The sequence below is a fragment of the Aythya ferina genome, assembly GCF_964211825.1.
Source record: "Aythya ferina genome assembly, chromosome: 1".
In the NCBI taxonomy this organism is placed as follows: domain Eukaryota; kingdom Metazoa; phylum Chordata; class Aves; order Anseriformes; family Anatidae; genus Aythya; species Aythya ferina.
The window spans coordinates 149,103,301-149,121,090 of record NC_140296.1 but is presented as its reverse complement, the minus strand read 5'-3'; the positions used below and the strand labels follow the sequence as shown (position 1 = coordinate 149,121,090).

At 37.8% G+C, this 17,790-nt stretch overlaps 1 protein-coding gene across 5 annotated transcripts in view; it reads right to left on the bottom strand.

Moving 5' to 3' along the window:
- Window positions 1-251: 251 nt before the first annotated feature.
- The window catches only part of TXNRD1 (thioredoxin reductase 1), a 37,235-nt gene continuing 19,696 nt past the window's right edge, over window positions 252-17,790 (bottom strand). For all 5 annotated transcript variants that reach the window (XM_084533314.1, XM_084533317.1, XM_084533315.1 and 2 more), the window contains exons 8-15: window positions 16,763-16,988; window positions 14,247-14,339; window positions 12,490-12,566; window positions 10,587-10,743; window positions 8,740-8,847; window positions 7,253-7,348; window positions 5,034-5,168; window positions 252-1,816 (exon numbers count right to left, since the gene is read on the bottom strand). In XM_084533314.1, the coding sequence (XP_084389440.1) occupies window positions 1,754-1,816; window positions 5,034-5,168; window positions 7,253-7,348; window positions 8,740-8,847; window positions 10,587-10,743; window positions 12,490-12,566; window positions 14,247-14,339; window positions 16,763-16,988 (955 nt within the window). In that variant the 3' untranslated portion in view covers window positions 252-1,753. The remainder of the gene's footprint in view (window positions 1,817-5,033; window positions 5,169-7,252; window positions 7,349-8,739; window positions 8,848-10,586; window positions 10,744-12,489; window positions 12,567-14,246; window positions 14,340-16,762; window positions 16,989-17,790) is intronic.

Sequence of the window (17,790 nt, the reverse complement as noted above, 5' to 3'; positions counted from 1 at the left end):
TGCAAGCACTGGTAGAGTTGGTCCTAGTTCATTCCTTATTTTTAAGCGTGTCCTGATATGTTTAACATGCAAAAATTGCACATGAAATAGCCCCACACCCTGTTTCCAGAGAAGAACCTGCCTTCAAAACTCAGAAGACTTAAAGGAATCACAGCTGGGATTATCAAGGTGCCCTCTGCTGGCCCATGGAAAAAGTCATCTTGCTATCCCCTGCTTTCTTTTCCCAGAAGAGCCATCAAAGCCAGCACCTGTTTGTGCAAACATTCCATTTATTTAATAAACTGGCCAGAAAAAACAACATAACAGACCATTCTTGATGACATATAAAAGTTTTTTTAAAAAATCCTTCCATTACATATGACTTTATAAAAATAACTTAAAGCACCATTCCAGGAATCTCAGTAGAAAACTATGGATTTGTTGCTGGGTAGAAGTTCAGGCACAAGGTGTTCTGCCCAGAGGGAGGAAGAATTTACCCCATTTTCACACCACAATGAACTCCCAAGAACCATTTAATTAAAGTAATCTGAACCTTCCTGCTAAAAGAGAGGGAAATGAAAAACCAGATCAAAAAGCACAATCATTTCCGGTACAAAGAGGCATTTTACCACCTCCTGATAAACATGGATGGAGTTTATCCAGCAAGAGAGTGAAGCTCACTTGTACTTTTCATGGAAACCTCCATTTCAGAAGTATTGTCTTCTTAATTGAATACAAAACAAAACATACATGGAACTAAATCTAGCTCTTACACCTTGTCTACACAGAAGAATTTTCACTATAGGTTTTCAGAGATTGAGTGGTGGTGGTTTGCCCCAGCTTGAAGGAAAGCTTCAGTACCAATGTGTTTAAAGTGGCCAGTTCACACCTGAAACCGTGCAGTATACAACTGCTCACCTGAAAAGGAAGAATTTATTCAGATTTGATAGTTGTTATGTAACACACTTGGAAGTATAATCCATTCAAATCAGGATTCTGTCAATTCTAAACTGGACTAACTATTACCACAGAAGCTGCAAGATACAGCTCAGAAGATCTGTTACATGCAATGTTGTTACTATGAAAATAAAAAAGTTTATGTATGACAAGGCTTTCTCACCCAGAACATTTTTATAAATAAGCATCTCTAAAAAGTCAAGTCATTCTGAAAGCAAAGAGATGTTATTCTAGATGGTACTACACTTCTTTCAGTGATAGCTTCTTCCTCGTGACCAAACATGTAGGTAATTTCCCCTGTTTTGGTACACAGCTCTGATCAGGGAAAATGCATGCTCACGAGGAGGACTTGTACTTGCAGTGTTAAAACCCGGTACACGGGGGCACTACACAGTTATCTGAACTTGTGGTGACATTCTGGAGTTAGGATGCTCTTTGTTCAGGTAGCAAACTAAGGAAGAAAAAAACAAAGTTGTTGCTCAGCTGTGCCAGCAGTTCTTCCATCACTGCCCACCAGACAATGCAGGTTTTAGGCTATGACTTCATGAAAGCATTTGTTAAATGCCCTGCCAAACACCAGCTGGAGAGTTCAATACACCCATTGCTTTGCTGATTGCCAGCCCATCACCACTAGTGACCGACTCCGACTCCCGCAGAGCTCTTCTCCTCAGACGAACTGAGCGCTCTGGTTAAGATGTACACACTTCTGCAGACTTCTGAGGATGACTTCTCTCGAAACCTCTCTTCTGAAGTACACAAGTCAGCCACAGTGATGAAAGTCAGTCTCTGGCAATAACAAGAATGGGGGTCTTTAACCTCAGCAACCAGCCATGAGAGTATTTTCACCAGAACGCTTCGTCACGGACAGAGTGGTGAATACCTTCAGGGAAAGAAGAAAAAACAAGAACAAATACTTTTTAGTACAGCCAGAATCTATCTTCTCTTCCAAAGACTAATTTGGGCATAATGTTCAAACCACAGCCATTTCCTAAAGTAATAAAATAATAATAAAAACCCCTACATTTAAAATCCTTGCTACTAAATAGCGCGCACACAAATCCCCCCTGTTCCCTTCATTTACCCCATGGCCTTACTTTTACGGTGGAAAGAAACAATTAAGGAAGTCTCATGGCTTTATAGCACCTTTTGCCTTACTGCTGATAAGTTTTTACAGTGCGAATGAGCTCAGCAATAACACTCTCCAGCCTGTACACCTAACAAGTCTAAGCAATAAAGACACAATTTCTTCGTTGGGAAAGTGAAGTTAACCTAAGGCTGTAGCATTTGAAGAAAACCTAGCTTTTGCCTCCGTGTCTTTCCAGATATTATGGAAATGTGGAGCTGATTGCTGATGAGGGTATTATGCCTGGGTTTTGTATCCTCTGGACAATAGCTAAGAAACACTCAAGCCTAGCTTGGAAAAGTCAAATCTTTACTGCTTTCAAGTCACGTTAAAGTAAAGGACATATTGAAGAGTAATTATTGAAAAATTAAATGATATCAAAATTCAAAAAGAAAAATTATACAATAACGTGTTTAGTATTAGAACTTTACTATGCAAATAATTGCATTGCTTTGCACAGATGTAATATAGAAAGGAAAACGGGAAACCAAACTAAACCCACTTCTATTTAAATAGTTCAAAGTTGCAATAATTAGCCATCAAAGCCATCTCTCAGGAAGAATAAACTTAGCACAGAATAAAGTACATAGACATTTCATTTATGCAAATAGCACTGAAATATCTAAAGAAAATGGGGATCTGAAAGCCCTACAGTCCTGTAAGTAGCAGCTTTACTGCATTAAAGCTGCCAGAGCTCGTCAGAGACCATCAATAAATGATATGGCTCTTCTACTTTCTACAAGCATGTAAAGCATTATGCAAAAGTCAGGAAGACGAATGCATGTTTAATATATTATGGCAGAAGAACCAAAATATATTTAAACTATGGTGCATGGCTTGATACAGGCTTTCTGACTCTTCAGTTCTGATCCACAGACTGACAACCTGTGGGAATTTTCATTTGTTGCTATAGAATCACAGAATCATCAAGGTTGGAAAAGCCCTCCAAGATCATCTGGTCCAACCATCACTCACCCTACTACCAACGTCACCCACTAAACCACATCCCTAAGCTCCAGGTCCAGCCTTTCATTAAGCTTCACCTGCTTTCTTCTTGTCCCAGCTGCAATCTCTGGGTCTGCTAGCCAGTTCCAGCAGCTCTGGGGACCACAGAGCTCACCAGCTCCAGTAAGCCAGCTGGGAGTCTTTTGGTAACTAACTTTTTAGCTGACTCACAGAATCATCCTAGCTTTCAGAAAATACCTTTTCTTCATCACAGATGCTCAATCATATGTGCCCATATTTAAAGCAGTGCAGTACAGCCCAAAGTGAGAGGTAACTCTCTATACTTCTGACCTTCTACCAATCTGTACTTGCAGTTATTTGTACTTTGCCTTGCAAGAAATTCCATTCAGAGTTCAGGCTTTCTGCAGAATATAATGCTGTTCAAATATGGGAAGTGAAATCTCACCCTAATTTACAAGCAGCGAGAAATGGGACCCTCAGTCTTAGTCTTCAAGTTGAGTAATACCGTGTTTCATGAGTCTCTCTGAGCAATCAGTTAGCACTAATGCCAGTGAAGACGTTGGTATTTGATCCTGCAGCACTGACCCTTTAGTGCTCAGATCAGAGTTCATGTTCCTTAGCCTTTATATATGCATCATAAACAGAAGGCTATTATCCATCATTTTATTCGGCCAGATATGCAGAGCCCTGACAAATTCCAAACATTTTTAAAACATTTTTTTCTTAGTCAAAGAGTACCATCTTGCACTTTGATTTTTGTTTACTGCATAAGAGATTAAATTAAGTAACAGGCATAAAAAACCTTCTAAAGACTGGCATTAAAAATGATCAGTGTTCCCTGGAGCTTTTAAATAGTGTATTTCTCCTGAGCCAATTTCTTCCTCCCCCACTCAAACAAATATGATTATCTGAAATTACCTCCCTAAATTATGTCTAATCATCATTCTATTCAGTTTCAATTTTAGCAGCTCAGATGTCCAGAATAAATTATGACTATCAGCCTCTCTTCACACTGCATATGCTAATATCCTGCTCAAGTTCACAGGTTTGAATGCCTCACTCAAAGTTCCCCCTCTGCAGGGCCCCTGATAAGATAAAGACTTACTGCCCCTCTTCAAGGGCTTGAAAAGAACACTGCTAGATGATATTACGGGGGGAAAAAAAAAAAAAAAACAACAAAAAAAAACTGTATTGCAGATGCTTTGAAGATGATTCAGATTGCTAGAAGTCCATTCCATTAAAGGACCTCACATTAAATTGCTTATACCGCATCAGTTTGGAAGCACATGAGAAGTGGGTTTCACTTCTACAGGCTGGTATCCCGGTGCTCTCTCTCACACTCTGTAGCTAAAATACACAGGTAAGAACACAGATTCTGTACAATGACCTACAAAGGTCATATACAGTTACCTGGGATTCTCAGCTAAAATAAGTGGCCCTAATGCTACTAAAATCAGTGGAGCATCTCCGATTTACACCAAGGGGGAACTGTTCCCTCCTTGATAGACAAAATTCAGTTCTTTGTTAAAGACAAATAGCAAGACGAAGGCAAGAAGTTGTTATGTGGCCTTGTGTACTTCAATTCAAATACAAAGACCTAGAGAGTAAAGGAGAGATCTTCAGAAGGACAGAATTTAATAGAAGAACTGGCATGTGGCTGGTCCCCTTCCACAGCACCAGTTTATATGCCTAATTTGAGTACATATATCCAGAAAAATTAGCTCTGACAAGCACCTCCAAAACGTGGGAGGAAGATTCTGTTCTTCCCAGTAGAGGGAGCACTGGGTTAGTGGAGATGACAATTATTTCACAAATGGGAAAAAAAAAAAAATGTAAAAGTTAGTTTTTTAAATATTAAAAAAAAAAAAAAAAAAAAAGTTTCCTGTCTTTCCCTCCCCTCTACTTTCCCCTAATTCTGCCTTTAATAAAATTCTGATGTTTGGATTTCCAGCAGCTTATCCCAGAACGCTACAGAAGCTGGGATAGGAAGGTGACTTCATATACAAACCTCTGCACAGACTGGATGGATTCCTATGGTGCTGTCTAGCTGTTCTTTGGTCAATCCACATTTAATAGCAGCTGCAAAGCCTTGGGTGACTTCTCCAGCATTTGGGCCGAGGACATGGAAACCAATGACTCTCTCCTAAATAACAAAGAATCAAACGCAAGCACAGTTAGCTGTAAGGTCTTACTGAGAGTATTCAATTTCACCAGTTCACAAAACATGCCACAAATTCATGTAACCACAAATGTGAACTATCATTAGCTCCAACAGAAGGGACTTAGTGGGAAAAAATTTGTCTTCTCTCCAAGAAGGAAAAGATTAAACTAAGAATTCACGAATCAGCTTCCTTACAAGCTTTGTGCGTGAGTCTTCCATTTATATCAAGAGCATTCAAATTTAACACACATCATGATCTACACTTGGTTATTGTGTCCAAATTGCAAATGTCCTTAAACTTTATTCAGGCAAGCTGTTCCACTCATTCCAGTAAGATTAAGTAAAGGCAAACATCTTGCATAAAGGTTTGCAATATCAGGGTCTATGCTAGCTGGCTGGATGGTGCATACCTACAGAAGAACTCACAACTTGATAGTTGCTTAGCTGCTTGATAGTTGGCAAGAGCTATAAGCTAAAATTCTGGCTAAGAGAAGTGACAAGAGGTGTGTGGTAACTAAACTGACGACTACTGTTGTTGTGGTGTTCACTGCCATTGGAAGATAATATACCTAGAGATTCCCCAAATAAACTGAAAGACATCTAGTTACAAAGAAAAAAAATATGACTCCATACATTACTTCTCATACCTCCACTACTGTTCAGCTGCAAAATACACTGAATTGTGCACATATCCTTACTGAACACCCAAGGGAACAAGCCCTTTGAACTTGACTTTCTTTTCTTCAAGAGTTTGTCTTCTTCAGCAAAAGCTAGCTGCTGTGGGCTTCAGTGGATTTCAGAACATTAACTGAATTTTGCTAATCACAGACCTAGCCCAGGTGGGAATCAAGAGTTATCTGCTCCTTCTGCTAAATATCACATGTAAGGGAGTGGGGATAACCAGTACACTGGAAGGTTATTTTCTTTCAGTAAGCCTGACGACTGGGAATTACCAGAAGGTTCATTTAAATAAGAAAAGCTAACAAGAGACAGTATCTAAAATAGAATTATCCTTACTTTCTATTAAAAATATGCACACAACGTAAACATAAATCCACAGAAATGAAGCTGAGATAACTACAGTTTCCCCTATAAATTTAAATAGTTACTGAATAGTTTCCATCCGGGGTAACTTTCAGCTCAAAAACTCTAAATGTTTAAATATATTTCTAATTTTCAGGACAAGAAAACATTTTAAATCACCAGAAAGTCTTCCTATTTTCTTAAGTAACTTTGGATTAGGAACATAAGTATGGGTTCTAAAATAACTTCCATGTTAGCGCAAACTCCTCCAGAAAAAGGAGATGGGCAAAACCAAGCAGATTTGAAGACTTCACAAAATGACACAATGCTTAGGAAGACTGCAGGAAGACAAATCTGTAACTGGTGATAAAATAAAACAGGCATAATAGATTCAAAACTTCATTAGGGCTTGAACCTTTAATCTATTAGCTTATTATTGCAATTAGCAATTTTACTTGTGCTTCAGCAGGTACTGTACGTTTCCTTAACCAGGAAGTCTTATCCTAGTCCAAGGCTAATCCTGGCATTATCACTCTAAATAAGATTTGTGCAGGCAAGATATATTAATCCTGTTAGAACAATCTCAGGAGTTTTATAGACACACATGGATTTGCAGAGGTCAAAGGATGCAATGATTTCTGAGTGATCTCCACTTCAGAGACAAAAATCTCCCAAAAAAATCATATCCTAGTTTGGGAGAGGGAGAATAAGATAAATGGATATGACTTCTAACCATTATTTTTTCTGAAGTGAATCAATGGTTAAAATTAATGAACAGTCTTAGAGCTCTCTATTTGTCATTTTTCATATACAAAATACTCCCTATACAAATGCTGACTGCAAAATTTTCTATTTTACTGATGGTGATTTTTGTATCAACAAAAGTACTTCATCATTACAAATACTTATTACGTTTCAAAAGGTAGAGAAAATGTAAATTCTTTTTTAACTTGTTAAAAATAACCTATTTATAATTGTGGTGTCAGTGGTCCCTACAATGAACATACAGTTTCTGTTTTCTTTGGAAGTAAAGATGCACTTACGTTATCTCGAATATTGCAAATTATCTTCGCATAGCATTTGTTGTTGTCTCTGGATGGCACAGTCCATTCCAGTGGCCAAAAATGACTATGGTATACCTGGAAATACAGCACAGATGAGAAGAAGTTCTAATTACATAGCGGAGAGCATCTGCTGTCTCAGAGAGATCTTCCAAAAACTGCCAGTTTATCTTAAATTTGCATTGTCTGCTTCCAAAACCAGAGCTTTACTACTGACTGCAGCTGCAACAGACTTAGGAGGGTAAAGCACTTAGAAAATCATAACCTGAAACGAATTGCTATTTGAAAGAAGTTCCTAAGTGACTGCAACTTGAGTAAAAATATGCCCCTTCACAAAGTTGGAGAGAGAGAGATCAATGTTTCCTGTATTAATGGAGCTACAAAGCAATTATAACCATTGCTATACAAAACTGAAATTTAATAGGTTTGGATGACAGGTGCAACTCAATATTCCTACTGAAGCTTACAAACCAAAAGCCGTGTGACATGATAAAGAGATCAGGATCAACTAGATTAGGGCTTAACCACAACACAAATGTTTCTGGATGCACATTTTCAAAAACGTGAAACAGAAGCAGATTTGCCACAATAAAGGGTCCAGTGTTTCACATGGAAGAGCAGAAACTTAACTCAATAACAAAAAATTGACTCTGTATAAACGAAGTCTGTGGGCATAGCAGAATTTCAGCCTCTGTCCTGTAGTTAGGTTAATAGCACTGGATGTGCAGCCATATTAAGTCATATTTACCTCTTTTCTCAACGTACAAAAAGTGTATCTGACAAAGCTAAGAGGAAGACAAGTTCTCAGCTTTATGAGCCACCACTTATGTGCTTATTTCCCCCAAATAATGCTCCTCAAGTGATTCAAGTGGACATAAAAGAAGTTCAGATTATTGTCACACACCCTCCCCTCATGCTTCTGTAGTGTGGTCTCCACAGTATTTTGTAAGAACGGTTTGGGACACCAAGTGCCTACATATTTCATTCCAACAGCAGTCCCAGTGAATGAAAAGGGATTATTCAAGTGAGTAAAATTAAGCACGTATCTGCCTACATAGTCAAAATAAACAGGAAAAACAGCGTACCAACATTTGTTTTCATAAAGTAAAAATCATCATGACAAAGAATTTACCATCCTGTAGCTACAAAAAGCTCAGCTTTGACATTGAAACCAATGTATTACTTCCAACACCTCTAATTTATCCTGAAGTATTTGCACAGAAGATTTTTTTTTATAATAAATATTCCACCTACAAGCCCTGTTTGTCAAAGAGAGAACATATTTACAACTAGACCTATCAGAATTAGGGACTATTTTTAAAGCATGCTTCGGAATTGCCAAGAAAGACAAAAATATAGTCTCCTCCTGACCTTACATCAGAGTACAGAATGCTGTTTTAATCAACTTTTAACATCATTTTAAATTACAGACTCGGAACTTAAAATCTAGATGAAATTAAGGCATTTACCTCAATGTTTTCCTCCCCAAATTTCGCTATTGCATTCTCTTCGGAATATCCACAGGCTCCATATTCTAAAGGAGTGAACACCGTGGTTGGAACATTCACGTAGTCACACTGTGTGGTATTCAAAATAAAAAACACACACGATATTAGTAATAACATCAGCACACCGAGTAAAAATTAAGCAGTCTGAACGTCAGGAATAAAAGTTGTATTATTTGTAACTCTGAAAACTACTTTTTCTTTATTTTAAATCAAGCTACAGTTCTGGTGTTGTCCCTCTCAGAGGTGTTAACTACAGCAAGAACAGAAAGACAGTTCAAAGCCACAGTGACATTAACATGCATAGAGAACGAAGGAAATGCAGTAGTGCCCTGCTTTAAAACACACCAGATCACATGTGACGCGGGAGATAAAAAGCAGTCAGTTCAACTGCTTCTACAGAGCGTTCTATTTTTAGGAGGTACTGCTACAAATACAACACCACCATCCAAAAACCAGCATCTTTTTCATCAGCCGCAGTCTAAAGTCTTTAGCTTCTTTAGCAGATGCTAAAGGCATGAACTACAGCCATCTGCAGCGATAGCACTGAAGTTGTGTCCCCAGTCACATCCAATGTAAGTCAAAAAGGCCTGACTACTCCGCTGGCAGTGATCTGCCAAGATGCATCTGCAGGACACAGCCCAAGATGCTGCTGGCCTTTGCCATCAGGGTAGATTGCTGGCTCAGAGTAAACTCCTTGTCCCCCAGCCCACCCCAAGGGGGCTTCTCTGCAAAGCTACTTTCCCACTGCTTGATCCCCGACCCACGCTGGTGCATGGGGTAACACCTGCCCAGGCACAGAACAGCCTGTCTATGAGAACGTTACTCTAGCCCTACTAGAATCAAAGCAACATCACTGCTCTCCCCATATTTACCAAATTAATCATTCTGCCCCAAAAGGCTAGCAGGTCGGTTGCCTCTAATTAATTTCCAGCAACTTTATTCTATTAATTTCAACTCTAGTTTCTTTGTGTCTAGGTATCAACTAAGGTGCTGTTTACTATTCTTTCCCCACCTATCCATAATACTTATGTTTCATACTATCACCCTTTCCAGATTAGTTAAAACAGCAGTGTAAGCCAGGATCCCACCTAAGCAGTTATTTATTTCTTGGATTCATTCAGAGCGATGATGCTTTCTTTAGCAGCATAAGGATTTTCATAACCTGAGAGACAGTTATTTGGCATCAAATGTAAATTAAGACCGATCTGTAGTTCTGCAGTAAGAAATCCTGGCTCCGGCTATGGTTTACTTAAACTTTGCTTGACTGATATAATGACATTAGGCACACTAATTCAAGATTCTGTTACTGCAATACCTGCCAGCCTAAAACAAACAACTCAATCAAGCTCTAAATCTGGCTGATAACAGAACCTGATATGAGTACAGCAGGCTCTACAGTTGCAAGGGTTTTTACTTAATCCCCTTGGTTATGAAAGCGAGACAAGCACCCATATCAACGCTGCTTGGATAACATTGCTTCCTTCCCTTCTATTTATAACTTAAGATGTAAAAAGTACCCATGTTACTCCTATTTGAACCAGCATAACTTGACTGAAGCCTACAATCACACTCGTATGATATGTAAACACTGGATTCATTAATTCAACTTCTCAGGTATAAATACTTGTTGACTTATTGGCATACTTCATCTTTCTTTGCATCCATATTCAGTTTGTAGCAAACCTGTGTACAACACTGAAACCATAAGGATGTGAAAATACTAGTGCGAGTAACACTGAAAATTAAGAGCATCGCATCTCCTTGGAAGAAGTAGAGCAATGAGTGTTTTGTAGCAATTGGTTACTTACCTTAGTGGTTGCCCCACCATAAAGCCTCTGAACTAACAGTCTTCCTGCCTGGATTGCCACCGGTGTGAGTTCCAGCCTGTCCTGCAGTATATCTCCGATAGCGTAGATGTATGGCACATTTGTTTGCTCCACATCATTGACAGGTATTTTTCCTGTTCTGTGATTTGCATCAACAAAAATAAAAGATGTAAATATTCTGCTGTGAAGACTCAAGTGGTAAATAACATTGCAGCAATTGGGCCCTTTAAGCTTCAAGAGATAGGCATGTACTTGAAATATGTGGAGAAGAAGTCATAGTCACAACCTTACAACCTTGGTCAAGAAAGTAAGCTAGTGTAAAGTTTGGTTTCTACCAAGACTACAGGAATTTACACACTGGATAAGGAGGTAGCCACTGAAGTTGATTCATCTGAATAAATTCATTGGTGAGACATAACTGCTTTCCTCAAAATACACTACTACCAGCTGAACCGTGTACTGGAAACCTTGAGAAATACCAGGAAGAGACTTCTCCCACTCAAGCTGTAGGTTGAAATAATTTCTCCACTACTGAAACTCCAGTCCAGTGGGTGAAGTAGTTTCAATAAACTTGACCTTCAGGCTTCTTCACAGAGGCGAGTCAAGTTGTTAGACACCCCACTTAAGAAATACAGCAAGCTTTTTAGCATTAAACGTATTGAGCTAATGGAAGTTTTAAATTATTAATATTTCCTACTTCATTAATAAATGACATAGTATAGTAATCACTACAGGAAACTTATCTAACGAGTAAACTTAATCAGACAGGCACAGAAACAGTTGCACAGTTCCTTGAAGGACCAGTAGCGATTTTTGTATAAAGATGCAACTTTCTTAATTTTTGGTTTTGTTAACAAATATATACCGCTTATTATTACTTATATATATATATGCTACTTATTATTATTAAGTATATAATACTTATTATAGTACTAATTCTATAGTTAGTTCTATTAAATTAGTAACCAATGTCCCAATGTCAAACAAATAAAGACATGTAGTGTTCTACAAGACAATATGGGTCTGCCAATCTTGAATTGAATTTTGAATTATTATTATTATTTTTTTTAACTTTAGAACATTGCAACAGTTCTCTTCAGCAACATCGGTCACAGTATTCATATACAAGCTGCCCTCTGTACTGCTCTCTCACATACTACCAAATCGAGTTAATGGTTCCATCAAAGGGAACATGGTCTAGGCCCCTCATATCTAGAATACATTTTCAAGTTACCAATATTGAAAATGCTACTGATAGCTCCACCCCCTGGAGCAATGACCTCACTACATTAAACCTGCAATTCTCTGCAGGAGAGAGATTGTTTCCAAAGGTAGAAGCCATAAAGCAAGAAATAAACTCCTCCAAAAACTAAAACACATCACCAACTCCAGCTGTGAGCTTAAGAATGCAACTTTGATTTTATATTCCAACATAAACATACAGTAGTATTTATGTTAAAAATGTAAATGAACCCTACCACACTAAAAGTCCATGTGAACAAACACATCTCTGCCCCAAGAGGTGGCAGAGATAAAAAAAAAAAAAAAAAAAAAAAAAAAAGGGTGATGGGAGTAAGAGAGTATGAGAAACAACTGACAGATCCTAGAAAGCCCAGTCACTGGAAGGAGCTGGCAGACCCGCCTTTGAACTGAGACAGAGTGGAAGAGACACATTTGACTCTCAGTATTTAGGAACTGACATTTCAGTATAAAAAAGAAAATGTGGTTGTACTATGCAAGATAACACAGCTATCTGCTGCATAGCCTCCTATCCAAACAGGAGACAATTTCTCCTGAAAGCATTTGACTGAGGATGCACGGCTGCCACTGCACTAGTCAATGGCACCAGCTGTGTAGTCAGTGATATAAAGGAGTCTCTTCTTACTTTTCATTGATTTTCACTCCAACTTTGTCCAAACCAATTTTTCTTGTACACGCATCCCTTCCAATTGCTAGCAGCACCTGCAAAACAGCAATGCACATGTTACTGATTTCCTAAAAACTCAAAAGCACCCCTGCTTGTTGCTACCTATTATTTTAATTACAGACTAAGGATCAGTACCTAAGGTTTGGTCACATTAAGTTAAATACATTAGTTACCCATTGCGTGTTCATTGAGTTTTACACAAGCCACACTACCATCATGACCCAACAATACCAAGTTTTAGCTATAGGATTAAATGCAGCCAAATATATTTCCCTGGAAAAATATATAAACAGTATTCTAAATAAATCTGTTATCATCTTTCCTTGCAAATACATACTAAATTGTTATACCATATTCCCATATGTTGACACTAAAACACTCTTTAAAGAAAGGGCTCTTTAGGAAGGAAACTCAGGTGCTTATGCAAATAGAAGACAAAATAATCTTTGTTTTGATCAGAAAATATCATTTACTTACATATGCCCTCAACTAAGCCACTGCCAAATAATATTTGTTGAATATTATTTGTTTCTGCATTTGTTCAGAGTGATTTTTTGGACATTTGTTCAGGCCAAATTCTTACCCAAACCATAAATTTGGCTACCTTAACTAGAAAAACAAATTTCGATGTATAATGTCATGCAGAGAAGTGTTTTGTGCTTTTGCGTCTTGGACAACTGCCCAGTTAACTACACAACGTACAAGTGACAAAAGAACTGTGTTGAAGTTGTCCAAAATCTGCTTCTAGTCTTTTAGATGACCAAACCTGCCAGATCTTCAGAGCTGAAGGTTTTCAAATGCATCATACGCAGCTCATATAATACGCGACAGCATTTCAGTGAAAGATGTAATAGCAATGAGAAATCAGAAGTTTCTTTAAAATAAATAAATAGAAAAAAAGGCACTGATTTGGAAGTTTAAAAAAATCTTTCAGTACCATAGACCAAGAAAAATAGTATGACAATTCTGTGAAACAGCACTGCTGTTATTGTTTATCTTTCTCATAATATTAGTACTCAAGAGGCACTGATGTATATCCTTGCTATGGAATAAACTGATGGATGGTGCAGATAGATGAAGTCACTGGCACAGACTACTTTTTCCTTTCAAGGCCTAAGAAAATGAATGGTGTGAGAGGTGATGGAAGCAGTCAAACATATAAAGGCAGACCTGCATGCATTTGCACTGTAATTTTACTGCTTTCAGTGTATAATGAAATTCCCTGCCTGACTTGCCATGGGGTGTTTGTTTTTGTGAAGATGTGGCATCAACAAACAATCTTAGCAACACCTTAACAGCAACACCTGTTTTGTGTAGCTCTTGTAATGACCATTGTTTTATGCTAACTCCAGAACAGCATGCTTCAGTTACTATAACAGTTATTAAAAATCATTACTTATAATTTATGACAAATACTTCCCTGGGCAAAAATCCTGCAACTGATTCCACATGACCAAGCTCCTCTAAATCTCTAAGCTAAAAAACAGGTTTCAAAAGCATGCAAGTGATTTGGTAAGGCACGTGGGACTCATGCCCATGGATTCTAGGACTTTTCTCACATTAATTACATGTTGATTATGTACCATTAGCCTATTGTAATAATTGAAAATATATTTTTTTTAATTAAAGCTAAACTATGGATAAAAAGACCCCAGGAAGCTTAACATTAACTGGAAGGTTATTCCATGTTCTTTACATATATAGACAGAACTCACAGTATTGTATTCCCCTTCAATTACTTCATTCCCCTTTGTGGACTTGGCTGTAACTTTCAGTCTTCCAGGAGTTCCTTCCTCAATCTGCTCAACCTACATTTGGGTAAAAAAGAAAAAAGAAAAAAAAAAGTTAGTTTCAAATTAAAGTATACACATATATCTAAGTCCCACAATATATCTTACGATCAAACGTGAGTGTTTAACCACGACCTAAAATTCAAGCATTTGTTCTAAAGATATTTTCACCACTCTTTAGATTTGTGATTATTACTTTCATATTTAAACATTTTGTTTCATCTCCATGCATTTATTCTTATAATTAACACAATAGGACCTCATTTCTGTTTACAACAGTTGTTATTGACTGCTAAGTTCTTGTCCAAGCAGCTATCTGTATCAACTGTGGACAGGGAAAGTGAGGAGGAAGGGAACACCTTCTAGACCTGGAAACAGAATCAGACATTTTCTTAAGCCACACCTAGAGGACCGTGGTGTCTTTCACCCATGGGGAAGCCACAGTCATAGCCCTGCCCCTACCCCTGTTGAGTGACATCAGTCCAATACATAAAGCTGCAATTGTCTTGCAGGAGAGGGCAGCAGTTGGCTCTTAATGGCTGAAAAACACCACCAGCTTAAAAAAAGAAGCAAACAAACAAACAAACAAAAACAGCCCTTCCAAGTTCCTCAAAGTAAGCTGAAATAAATATTACTAGTTTTAGCAACAGATCAAGCTTCTTCTCTCCCCCCATCCTAACTGCAGTGGGTTACAGCCTATTCCAGTAAAGCAAAAACAAACAAACTGCACCCCCTTTTTGGGTGCAGTTTGTTTGTTTTTGAAAGAACACAGAGAACACAAAGAACACAAAGAACACAATCTTTTTGCAATTGTGTTCTTTGCTGAGGGTAATAAAATATAAAGGCTTGTTTAAAACAAACACCCTCCCAAAACACATGCAACCTCTACATAAAAAAGAAAACAAAGCAGGAAGTGATGCCACTGGCTTTTTTGCCCCCTCAAAGGCTCCTTTTTCCTCCAATAAACAATCAACACCAAACGAGCAAATGGAATTTGAAGCTACATAGGCGGGTTCTCTTTCGCCTGGACTGTGAGAGGACTGTATGTTTAACTGCAGTCTTTCTTTTACCCTCTCAGAACAACTGCCACAGCTCCTGCTTTATATTCAATATCTGGAGTCAGGAAAGGAAATTTCCTGATTGTTTCCCTGTCCTTTATTTTTTTTTTTTTAATTTAAAAGAACTCCAACCTTCTGTCCCATCCCAACTTTACAAAATCACTTTTAAATTGCTCCTATTTCAAGGTGGCATTATTTATAATCATTTTCTGTCTTCAGGTGTCACACTGAATAATAAGCAGAACATGCAGAACTTCAAAAACAATGCAAGAAAAAGATGAAAAGATCTAGTAAGGAGATATCCAGGAGTTAAAGGCTATTCTCAACTAGAAACAAGGCCACATATTTTATTCGCATTGAAATCAAACACATACTGAAGGGACATTATGGAATAGACAAAAGTGTACTTTATGACTAGGGTAAGGGACTCTTTGCAGACTGCATCTGGCTGGAGGAGGCCACATGCCATTTAGTTGAAATGATCTGCTTCTTTGAAGACTAATATCCTCCTTTCCTACCCCACCAAAAGAATTTACAGAAAGATAAATCTGAAACAATCAAAAGCTAGATAGTCATCCCTGACCCTCTGTAGGGTCAGATCTACAGAGTGATAACTGGCCAGAGCATTTTTTAAATTATTCTTGATATTAGTAAGTGTGAAGAAAAAGAAACAAAATAAATAATTTAAAACAAAAAACAAACAAACAAAAAAACACAACACACCAGTTTTCACTCTATTTAATACTTTACTTCCTAAAGTGTTAAACTCAGTAGTATACTAGTTTAACACCAATCAGAAAAATGCTTAATATATTTCCTATTTCATAATTAAGTCCTAATCGTTGTGGAAAAGCATTAAAAACGCCAAACAAACAACATTGTTAGGACTCTCTAAAGCCTTTGTTAAGGCAGTTTAACATAAGAAAAGCTCCAGAGCTTATCTCATCTACTTTGCAACCTGAATTTGCCTATACATAGACCTAGCAGCCTGCATGCATACCCCTATGGAATTCCAAGAAAATTAGGCATGTATGTAAGGTCTCTGCCAAGTAAAAGACAGAGATGGATACTTTAAAAACTCCTTTACTTTCTGGTCCTATGCACTGTAAACAGAATTTGCTGGCTGAGAATTTGAGAACTGACAATGAAAAAGATGACTATTTGTGATGCACTAGGCCTGGTCTTACAGGAAGTATACATGTACATCTTCCCACTTACCAATCCACAAGAAGTCTTAAAGCCTTCACAACAGCTGCTAGAATTTAAGTATATTCAATATTTTCAGGATCAGGACAAGTAGGCAAAACAACTTTTTAATGTAACAAACACTAACTCGTTATGAAAGGTGTATTACAATCAATTGTAGTACCACCTCAAGCCTACCTTGATCGGCACAAACTCTCTGATGAATTTGATTCCGTGTTCTTCCATGTATTCACCAATTTTGTTTGCCATATCCTGGTCAAATCCTCTTAGAAGAATGGATCTCACCATTACCGTGACATCTAACCCAAGGCCTGCAAGAAATCCTGCACATTCCAAGGCCACATAGGAAGCTCCAACCACCAGGGTTTTCCCTGGACAGTAAGGCAGGGAGAAAAGATCATCACTGGAAAAAAGGGGGAACAAAATAAAAAAGTTAGAGAAAAACAGGAGAATATGCTGTGCTTTATATTTTTCTACTTTCTTTTGTAAAGATTTTATTCCTTTTCCTTATCACAAACAACAACAAAACTTATTTTTGGAAATCATACTAGAATATTAGATCAGTATATGACAGATTAAAACATTCTAATTAGGACCACACGCAAAAATATGAAATACTCCAAAAGAGACAATAAAATGTAGAGTTTTTTTTTTTTTTAACAAACTTCTGACAATTTTTTGAAAAAATAGGATATTTTTCCTGAATTGCTTCAAATATTTTACCGCAAATTTTAGCTCCTGACAGCTAGAAGGAAGAGGAAAGGGTTTAGCATGTAAATAAACACACCACCTTAACTTCTTTGAAGACTTCTCCTTTTGCTAATTAATTATACACGGTGCTAAATACGCGCAGACAATAAAACAAATTAATGCAAACCACAGTAACAGGCAGAGCTAGGAGTACAAAATTAGAGCAAACATTTATTTGCCTGCTTTCCACTTCTTTCAACTGCTTCATCAACGTCTCATTTCTGACACACCTTGGAATTAGACCCAGGCTATGGAACCAGGGCCTCATGGAGGCATTGTGCTTGCTCAGCAGAAACGCAGGAAGTTTGGCAAGAAAATTCTCCAAAGATTTACATTTTAAAAAGCTTCACTTTTTCAGCCATCAACGGCAACCACTAAACAAGATGCTCTCTGCAAATGCTGCAGTGGAATGAAGTGTGCCTGTGTAATTAAAGGCTACATCATAGCTCCTAGCT